Raw genomic sequence first — 10,599 nt, 5'->3', positions numbered from 1 at the left:
GGCGGGCGGCGTCTGGGCCCGGGCCGGTCCGGCTCCGGCTCCATCTTGGGCCGCCGCGCCGGGCACCTGTGGCGGCCGCAGGAGCAGCGCTTCCGCCGACCTGCGCGGCCCGTTGGGCGACAGGGTGAGCGGCCGGCTCCGTGGTGCCCGGGGGGAGGGGCGCGATGGGCGGCGCCCGCTCCCTGCGCCCTGGAGCCCACTCCTCGCCCCTGCCTGCGTCCCGACCCCCGCGTCCCGCCCCGCCAGGTGCTCGGCGCCCGGTGGCCGCGTCCCCCTCCCACCTCGCCCGTCACTGCCCTGGCCTGTCCCCTCTTCCGTGTGTCCTCTGCCTATCGCCCATTTTTCATTACTCTACCCAGGACCCCGTCTCCTCCGGCCTCCCCTGCTCCTGCGCGCTTCCCTCTGCGATTCCTGCTGTGCCATCCCCATCCTCCACTGCACCCTCCTGCCACTGCCCGCAGCCCGGCCCACCCCTCCGGTGCCCTTTTGCGCCTCCTGCCCCGCATCCTCCCTCCCAGCCCACAGCCCCGTCTCCCTTCAGTCGCTGCCTTTGCTGCGGGGAAGGTCTGTAGCCCAGGCCTTGCTGAGGTCCTTCTCCTTAAGGGTTGGGGTGGGCTTTGTGCGGTAGGGGCGGGCGGGGAGCCCTGCGCTGGGGGAGGCCGCGTGGCGTGGTGTGTTCAGGCCTTTGGCCCCGCAGCTTGGCCTGCGGAGTGCAGCTGTGTAGACGCTATTTCCTGCAGGCTTCCACCGCAAACAGGCCTGTGCGTCCACGTCCAAGTCGGCCTCTGGTGCGTCCACAGTGGGGTGTGTACCCATGTCGGGGCATGAGTGCCTGTCAGCTAGGTGCCCCCAGGGAGAGCGGGCAAATCCTTCCTGGGGAGGAAGCTCAGAGGCCGTTGGGAGCCTGGGCCTCTTATGAGGAGAGCTATGTCCGCGGGACCATTGTCCCACGGCTACCCCAGGATCCTTTTTGGCAGAGCTTGTGACCTGGGGCATGTTGCCCTAAAGGCACCTTCATCCCCCTGTGATGGGCAGGTTTTGTCCTCTCCAGACACTCCCTTTCAGGGGCACTCCCTGCCCACGGCCCAACTTTGGCCCTGTGTGTTCCTGCCAGGCCCCCTTTTGCTCTGGGATGGATTAAACCACCTGCCGGAGGTTGCCAAACCCCTACTATGCAATGAGGGATTTGTGGGGTGTGCATTCCTGCCTGGTCCCTGAGAGGTAGGTCTATATTTTAGCATGTAACCAGTTTTTCCTCCTGACCATGTGGGTTTGATTTTCCTGTTTTGGTTCTGCTGGATACAGAAGTTATCAGCTAATGCCTGCTGCTTAACAAAAGGGGACTTATATGGATGCCACCGTGTGGTTGGAGATAGAATCCATTTGTGGTGGCCTTGATAGTCCCCCTGGGCATGTCCCAAAGGCTTGGGCCCCTCTGCTGGGGCAACATAGAGGGAGTTGGAACCTCTGACCAAGTCTTTTTGGTTGTCTAGTCTGGAAGTGTCTGCAGAACTGGGGCTTTTACTGCAAATGACGGTCAGTTGCTGCATGTGAGGCCGGTTGATCTTCCCGTTGCTGACGAGCAGAACCCGAGGCAGCAGGACAGCCTGGCATTGGCCCAGGACATCAGCCACAGCCATCGCAACTTTGACATCAAAGGGGGCAGGAGAGAGAACATTAAGGTATCATTCAAGGAACACTAGGGGTCTTGGATACTTCTATGTGCCTGTTTCTTGTCTTGTGCTAAAATTTCTTCCCAGGGTCTCCTTAGGGTGAAACCAGAACCTTTACCATGGTTATAAAGGCAGGGTGGGCGTGCCATTCTGGACATTTAAAATGTACATTGTAGGAGGATGCTCTTCTGGGGTTCTGAATTGGCCACTTTCAGCTGTGGTTTCTCTGACATTTCTCAACTGCTCCAGACCTCAGTTTTGTCATCTGACACTTGGGAAGGGAACCAACAATTACATAGCCCCCCACTAGGATCTTTCTGGGTGATGGCTAGCCCTGGATAGGCACAGTGGGACCCTCATGACTGATGGCTTCTCACTAGGTCTCGGTAGGTGTCTGAGGGTACCCCCCGCCCCGTCCCACCTGTCTTCTCAGGGGCTAGGGGCTACTGGCCTGGACCTTTATGGCCCTGCTCCCTAGGAGGGCCCAAGGTGGTGGGGCACAGCCAGAGACGGTGTGGGCTGTCCAGATGGGACTTCTTGGCATTCTTGGACCTGCAGCGGGGTGTTTGTCTACCTGCCAGGGGCTGCCAGTGACCACAGCCTTCCCAGCCAGCGGGTACACCTTCTGCCCTCCTTACTGCGGGCAGCCCCAGAAGCTGCTAAGGAGCAGGTGGGGGTCCACTCAGTGACTGTTCCACTGCATGTCATGAGCACCATTGCCGGTGCCAGGCTCTGGGCTGGGTGCTGGCTCTCTAGTCAAGCCAGGGCACCAATTACGTAAAAAGACAACTTTTTTGGTGGGTGAGCACTGCCAGGATGGAGGTCTGCACAGTGCTCAGATGGGGAGGAGCTCCTGACACTCGCCAGCCGTGTGCCCTCGGCAAGTCTCCGAATCCCTCCGAGCTTTGGTCTCCTTGTCTATAGAATGGGGATAATGACATAGCTTGTGAGGTTGCTCTGACAATTAAATGAGACAATGTGTGCAAAGGATGTGGCACACGGTGCGTGATCATGCGCTGGGAGCTGTCACTCTTATTATCATCACTACAGTTATCACTGGCTTTATTGCCCTCCTCTGTCTGTACATCCATCTTAGAGCTCCCTGAGGGCAAGGCCTGGCAGAGTCCTTTCCTGGCTACTCGTCCTTTTCCTGACCCTCTCAGGGACCAGGCTGGCTTTGGCTGCAAGAAGCAGCCAGGATGGGACAGACCTTACCAGGCTGGGGCTGTGTCCAGGGCTACATGGTCCAGTGTGGTAGCCGTTAGCCATGTGTGGCCAGATTTAAATTACTTAAATTTAAATAAAATTAAGCTTTCTGTTTCTAAGTTGTGGTGGCCACCCGTCAAGTGCTCGGCACCCACATGTGGCTAGTGCTTACCTATTGGGCTGCACAGGGTAGAACCTTTCCATCATCACGGGAGGTTGTGCAGAACTGGACTCTCAGGGACTCTGGCTCCGGCATCGTCCTCACTGTGGCTCCAACAGCCACCAGCTGTCTCTTGAGTGCTGGGATAAAACGAAGTTTGTAATTACACAGAAATTGATTTCTGGAGCCCTTCCCACCTTCCCTCTTGGGTAGTCTTGCTCACCTGGCCAGGATGGTGAGTTTCCCGACAGTCATTATCAGCTCAGGGGTGGGAGGGCAGGGCTGGGATTGCCCAAATGCAACTGTTGCCTGCTGTCCCCACCCTGTTTCTCCAGCCGGTCCTGCCTGGCAGGGAGTTCTGGAGTGATCTCCCTAGTTCACAGCTTTGTCTAGGGTTGGGGGCCCAGACACCCTGACCCTACCACTCCCATCATGTGCTTTGAGCACATGGCCTCTCTCCTGTTCCTTCCATCTGGCCGCCTTCTCCCTCCTCTCTCTCCAGGCCCGACTGACACGGCTGGTCCTCCAGGAAGCCTTTTCTGATCCATCACCCAAAGTGAGCTGTCCTGCCTTGGCGTGCCCTCCCTCACACCCTGCTTTTGGCACTCAGTGCCCTCCTCTGCGGGTTTGTTCTTGTATGTGCTCGTTCTCTCAGTCAGACGTACAGCAGGCGTGCTCTGAGTGCCTCGCTACCAGCCCACCATCTCCAGGGATAGAGCTAGATCTAACTGAGCTGCGTGTTCCCCAGACCCAGGGCTGGGCATGTGGTAGGGTCTCAGGAGGTGGCTGTGGAGTGAATGAACAAATCCTGAGTGGGTCCTGCGTGCCAAAGGCTGATGCGTAGGGCCTCTCCCTGCCCCTGGAGTTAGGGGCGGGAGTCAGGGAACTGAGCCCCAGAGACATGACAGCTCAGCGAGGCTGGGCCAGAAAGGATGGGGAGGGGGCACCGGGAGAGCCCAGGGCAGTTCGCAGTGTCTCTGTTCATTGCTCCCTCAACCCACAAAGCTTCTATGAGCCCCTGCTCTTCCCAGGAGGCCCCAGTCCACAGTGAGATGGATGCTGCCGGTCCCAGGAGGAAGCAGGCTAGGATCTGCCACTCAGGCTGTGCAGGCTGTTAACATACTGCGTACTTCTGTGCTGATCCACTGAGAGCTGTTGTTCCACAGCCCCCACCCCCAGTGCCGCAGTCCCTTCTGCCAGGCCCAGCAGACCTGGCCTCTTCCCTGGACTCCCTCCGCCTCCCCCTCGAGCCAGCTAGTGGAGAGTCATCAGCTGACATGGTGGGTGGTCTCCAGGACCCTACCCTAGGGCGAGGTCTAACTGCTCTGTACTGCCTATGAGACATTTGCAGTGTCATCCCTGTGTATAATATGATGACCTTGATTTGAAGTCTCTGGTGTCTTGTCACTGCCTTGCTTATGGTTCTGACCAGTCAGGCAGGCTGAGACTGAAGCTGTCCCTGCAGTGGGCCTAGCACTGTGCGAGCTCACAGCAGTGTCTGGCTGAGGTGCTACCATCCAACTCAACCTCTCTCCCCACTTTATCTCTCCTGCAGGCAGCCATGAGTTCCAGCGGCCCTGAGCCTGGTGCCCGGGCACCCCTGAGCCCCCACCTGCAGCCCTTGTCCCGGAGCTCTTCCAGCCTGCTGGGTGAAGGCCGAGGGCAGAGGCCTGAGCTGCGTAAGAGTGCCAGCAGCACCGTGTGGCAGGCCCAACCGGGCGAGGCCAGCACTAGTCCCCAGGCCCCAGAGGAAGAGGGGCGCCCAGCTGAGAGCGTGGAGCCAGCACAGGCCTCCAGCCCACGGCCACAGCCTGGTGCTGGGGGCCACTGGCGGAGCAGCACTGTGGGCAATGTGTCCACCATGGGCAGTGGTGACCTGTGTCGCCTGCGGGCCACTGGTGCCACTGCCGTGCAGAGGAGCCACTCGGACCTGGTCCATAGCATCCAGATGCGGGGTCACAGCAGTGCTCGGAAGGCCAGCCTCAGCTGCGTGGCCCTTGGCAGCTCCCCTGTCCACAGGGCTCAGCTGCAGCCTGGCGGTTCTTCTGACCAGCGTGGCCAGTTCCCTGCAGACCTGGACAGGGACCCGGCTCCAGAGGATGGGACTTCTAACCCAGCCTGGATGCTGGGGGAGAGTCAGGTGGAGGTGCTGTCACCAGACCTGGGAGGCACAGCTACTTGCAGCAGCAGTCCCCAGGCTGAGCCCAAAGCCACTGGGCAGCCAGCCACCACCTCCTGCCATGCTCTGCCCCCCGCAGCTCTATTCTGTGGCATGAGTAAGGAGGGGGCTGGCGGCTGCTGTCACGCCCTGCCTGCCACAGGGATCCTGGCGTTTCCCAAACTAGTGGCATCAGTGAGCGAGTCTGGGCTACAAGCTCAGCATGGGGTGAAGTTTCACTGTAAGTTGCCTGGGGGGCTCCCTGGGCACTCCTACTGCTGTGCCCACCCTTGGGGTCCCACTGGGTTGGCCACAGAGCCCGGCTCCAGGACCAAAGATGTGTGGACCATGACCTCAGCCAGTGACTTGGCCCCTGCGGTGGCATCCCCTCCGTCAGCCCAGGATGCTGGCGTGCAGGTAGCCCCAGTGGCAGCCTGCAAGGATGTGGCCACCAGCCCATCCGTGGAAGCACCTGTGGCCCTGCACATATTCCCAGAGGTAGCTCTGGGGTCCAGCTTGGAGGAGGCGCCATCCCCTGTGCGGGAGGTGCGATGGGATGCCGAAGGCATGACGTGGGAGGTGTACGGAGCCGCGGTGGACCCCGAGGTGCTCGGCGTGGCCATCCAGAAGCACCTGGAGATGCAGTTTGAACAGCTGCAGCGGGCGCCCCCCAGCGAGGACAGCCTGTCTGCGGAGGGCCGGAGGGGGCCGCTGCGGGCTGTCATGCAGTCCCTGCGGCGTCCCAGCTGCTGCGGCTGCTCCAGCGCAGCCCCTGAGTGAGGAGCCGCAGCCCCTGGAGCTGACCTGGACCCACGGACTTGGCCCTAGACCAGGGCCAGGGACAATGGGGACCCCGTGCCCCCTGGACCCACTGGCAGCTGGCCACAACTCTCATCTGCATGCCAGCTGCATACAGGCCACAGGACTGCAGCCTGGGGCTTTCTGCCCCATGTAGCCAGGCTGGTTTTTAAGGGCTTGTTCCCCAAGGGCCACATTTCTGCACATTCCGGGCTTTGAATGTTGAGACAGGGTTTCAGCACTGTGCACAAGGGACATCTGAGTTTTCTGTAAAAAACTTGACCTTCTATTCAACCTGCCCCCAGAACTCTGCCATATTTTCCCCTTGGACTCTCAGTGGCTTTATTTTAAAGCAATACCGAGAAATAATGAATTCCCGACACGAAGTGTGGGGCCGCAGTGACAGGGACTGCCTGGTCTTTAGGGAACGGGACTGACATTGCCAGAAGCCTCCTATGTGCCACATACTGAGCTTAACACCTTACCTTGTTGAGTCTTCACCTCTTCACCCTGTTTTACAGATGAAACAACAGACATTTGGCAAGGCTGTAGCTGCTGTGCCCACGCTGGACAGCCTGAAGTGTTGGGCTGAGAGTCACAGCTAGGGCCGGCTGCGTCCGCGCTGCTCCCTGCAGCACGCGCCTGTCCGGTTCGGTGCAGTTGTGCCCAAGAAGAATTTATTAAGCGTGTTCTATTCCGGCTTCTGTGGATTCCATGGGGAATGAGCCAGGCTGCCCTGCCCAGCCGAGCTCCCGGTGTGTGGTGGGATGGAGGGGTGCTGAGCGTCACAGAGGGCTGCAGGCTTCCAGGGGCACTGCCAAGAGCCAGCCCCCCTTGCAGGTCATTGTGTCAAGGGGTGGCCTTAGGAAGAGGAGACAGGCGGCCAGCCACTGGCCCCCAAATATGTTGCAGTACCTGAAATTGCACCATCCTCACCTCATTCCTTTGTCTTAAGGATTTCTTCCCAGCTGGTGCAGTTCTTGGAAGGTGGGAGGGCAGGAGGGGATGGGGACAGGGAAGGAGACTAGCTGTGGGACGTGGGGTGGGGACTCCCACCTGGTGGGAAATGGCCCTAGTTGGGAGGCTGTGGGGGTTTGGCCAGTCCTGCCAATGTGACCTGACATGGGCCAGGCAGTGGGGGCCAGGGGACAGCCTGTCTTCATTGCCCAAGGATTTCTTAAGGCCTGCAGAGGATGGATGTGGGCTTGTGTCCTTGTCCTGGGACTTGGTGTTGGAGATCCCAGGCTCCTGGGACAGAATCCCCCAGTCCACCCGTGGAGGAGCCAAAGGGTTAGGGTGGTGTCAGGGCCCCTGACCTGGCCCTGTTCCTGGGGCCCTGTCTGCACCTGGGAACCCAAGACCCGAAAGCTGCCTTGCCTTTCCCCATCCTCAAGGACCTGGTACTCATTGAGTTGGAAACGACTCGTGCAACAATGGGTTAATTTTTAAAGCAGGAGTGGCATTCTAATAGGCCAGAAGAACAGGTGAGAAAGGCATGCCAGATGCCTCCCAAAGCTACAAGATGGGCCATTCTTACCCAGAAACATGTCTTTCCTGTGGGTGCAGTGCACCCCTTCTTGGGGACCTAGGCCTGCCGGTCCCTCTGTGTGTGGTCAGGGCAGGTATCTCACGTTCTGGGGAGTGACACATGGGTACATGCACCTGGCCCTGCCACAGGGCTCCAGGAGCCCCGGCCTGGTGGGGCCACATGGGAGAGAACAAATGGCTGTGGGGACATGGGGGAGGGGCCCTTCACCCAGCGGGGCTGGACAGGTGGGCGGAGGCGGAGAATGACCTTCCAGGCAGATGGAACAGCCTGGACAGAGGTTGGAGGTGCCTGTTCTACCTGGCCATGGCAAGCCACTGCAGTGGAGGCCCTGTGGGGGTGCTTATTGGGTTGGGAAGCTGGCAAGGGGTCCCCAGTGTGAAGATGCTAGTGTGACTGAGGAAAGCGACTTTGGGGAGCTGTGGAAGGGGTGGTGGGTCCAGATTTCAATTTAGAAATATCTGGCCGGGCGCGGTGGCTCACGCCTGTAATCCTAGCACTCTGGGGGGCCGGGGTGGGAGGACTGTTTGAGGCCAGGAGTTTGAGGCCAGCCTGAGCAAAGCAAGACCCCGTCTCTACAAAAAACAAAAATTAGCCAGGTGTGGTGTCACCTGCCTATAGTCCCAGCTTCTTGGGAGGCTGAGGCAGGAGGATTGCTTGAGTCCAGTAGTTTGAGGCTGCAGTCTGAGCTGTGGTGACGCCACTGCACTCTCGCCTGGGTGACAAAGCAAGACCCTGTCTCAAAAAAAAAAAAAAAAGAAAAGAAAAGAAAAGAAAAAAAAATCCTTTTGGCTGCCAACGGAGAAGAGATTGGCACAGAAGAGGTAGGAGGCAGGAGCCCAGGAAGATGTGGTGGGGACACCAAGGAGGGGCTGTGATGGAGAGCGCAGCTGGGGGCTGGCTTCACATGCGTGTGCACGTCTCTCTCACATGCACACACACACGTGTGCGGTGGATTTGGGAAGGAGGAGGAGTTCCAGGAGGCTGAGGTTTCCAGTTTGTGCAAGTGGAGGGTGAGGCCGCTGGCTGCGACAAGAGAAGGCAGGTGGTAGGTTCGGGAGGGTCAGGGGAAGGGTCACGTGCCACAGGGTTTGGCTGGGACCAGTGAAACCATTTCACGAAGGGACTTTCTCCTCCGTCATATGCAGATTCGCAGGCGTCCGCTCTGCTTGGCTGTGTGCCAGTCTGCCACCTCCATGCACCTGGCACGCTGTGATGGCAGGCAGGGCTGGGCCTGGCATGGGGCCACTTGACTGGCCCGCTCAGCACACTGTGACCAACACGAACATTTGCAGAGTGGTGCTGGACTCCAGCCCAGCCTGTGTCTTGCCTGGGCCCCCAGACCACCGTCCTGGATAAACAACTTCCCTGGTCTCGCTAGCCCAGGCTGCACAGCTGCTGCCAACGGCTCTGCCTGGAGCGACTGCAGCTTAATTTCTGAATTGGACCTGGAGACCCATTCCCCACCCCCTGGCCGTGGCCCCTCCTGGGCCAGGCCTGATGCCTGCAGTGGTTTAGGGCCCTAGAGCACGGCCACTGGCTTAGTTTACAGCGCTCCTTCCCTTGGAATCCAGTCGGGGTCCCTTTCAGGCCCCACTCTAGGAGGTGTTGTATTTGACTGTTGATTTGTTTGTTTTACATTTAAAATAAATGTAAGTTCGAAGGTCAGATTGGGCCCCATCAGAGAAGGGGCATTGGTCCTGGCCGGTCTTGTTTATTTTGTCCTGGTAAATTCTGTCCTTTGGAGCATAAACCCCCAGAGTCCCAGAACTCACAGCCGCTGCAGGACTCCCCTTTCACTTCTGCCCACCCACCCTCCTTCCACGGTGGGCTGCGTCCCCAGGTGAAGCATGGCTTTCTGGAGCTTGTCACCTGTGGGTGTGCCTGTGCTGTGGCCAAGACCCAAGGTGTGTGTCCCTTGTCTTGCCCTCAGGTTGCCATCAACCTCACAAGAAACTATTAATCCAAACTGGGGAGGAAGCTGTTCCTGCCGGAGCAGAGCTGCCGCTGCTGCCTGAGGCCACAGTGCTGGGGGTGGAAGAAGAGCCAGAGTGGGCCTGTTCCACTGTGATGTCACCTCCCCTAGACGTGCTAGATCCATTTGGCTGGGGCTGAAGGGGGCCTTCGCCTTACAGGTCCTAATACTCGGGCCATGGGGCGGGCCACCACAGCTAGTGGCCGAAAGCTGGGATTTGAACCCTTCTCCACAGCTACATCCATGAGATCTTGGGCAAGTTACTAGCCTCACTGACCCTAAACTTTCTCTTCTGTAAAATGGGGATGACGATGGTGCCTCCTTCACAGGTGTATTATGAGGATGAAATGGGGTAACTCATGTAACGCTCCTGGCACCAAGTTAGTGTCGGCACATGCTGGTGGTCTTGGTCCCCACTCCCATGGCTACATGCAGGGGCTAGCTCTTGCCCTGCCAGCTTGGCTGTGGTCATGGTCCATATCCTAGTTCCTTAAAAATCCCTTATCCAGCCTCTTTCCAAGTCCCTCACTCTCAGTGTGGAACATGTGCCTCTGGCCACGGGCCTCTGAAAATGTGGTTCCCAGAGCCACGTTAAGGAGGACCACGCCATCCCCCACCATGGCTTAATCTCGGGTCGGGTTCCCAAGAAGCTCATGGTGAGAGGAGGATTCTGGAGTTATTAAGGAGGGGTGAGCTAGGGAAGGTGCAAGCAAGGGTGTGATTTTAGGCCAAGTCAGATGCCACAGGGGAGCGCCAGGGTGCAACTTCCACCTCAAAGTAAGGGCCACCCAGGGGTGGGGGTGTAACCTCTGGGCACTGCTGGCTTTCTGGCATGCAGGTTAGGGAACTCCAGGGGCCCCAGGGTAGGTCTCTGCATGGAGTTCTAGGGCCTATCCCAGGGGAAGACATGCACAAAAACTGCCAAAGGGAGTCACAGGTGTCTGGGGGTGACCCAGTGACAGCTGCATTTATGTCTTGTGCAGCCCATCACCCTGTAGACACATGCTGGGCTTGTGACCCACAAAATGCCCAGATCTTTTCTCTACGTATTGCTCTAAAACAATTGTTTCATTCCTGTTCGCA

General features: G+C 58.8%; 1 protein-coding gene across 1 annotated transcript; it reads left to right on the top strand.

Annotated features, from left to right (window-relative positions):
* Window positions 1-1,577: 1,577 nt before the first annotated feature.
* GPRIN2 (G protein regulated inducer of neurite outgrowth 2) lies at window positions 1,578-6,289 on the top strand. The gene is made up of 2 exons (XM_012651277.1): window positions 1,578-1,682; window positions 4,595-6,289. Exon 2 carries the CDS (start codon window positions 4,601-4,603, stop codon window positions 5,975-5,977), a length of 1,377 nt encoding a protein of 458 aa, XP_012506731.1. The 5' UTR covers window positions 1,578-1,682; window positions 4,595-4,600; the 3' UTR covers window positions 5,978-6,289.
* Window positions 6,290-10,599: the final 4,310 nt, after the last annotated feature.

The sequence above is a fragment of the Propithecus coquereli genome, unplaced genomic scaffold (genome assembly GCF_000956105.1).
Source record: "Propithecus coquereli isolate 6110/MARCELLA unplaced genomic scaffold, Pcoq_1.0 Scaffold351, whole genome shotgun sequence".
NCBI classification, from domain to species: domain Eukaryota; kingdom Metazoa; phylum Chordata; class Mammalia; order Primates; family Indriidae; genus Propithecus; species Propithecus coquereli.
The sequence above is the reverse complement of the archived record's forward strand: the minus strand, read 5'-3'. Positions and strand labels throughout refer to the sequence as shown.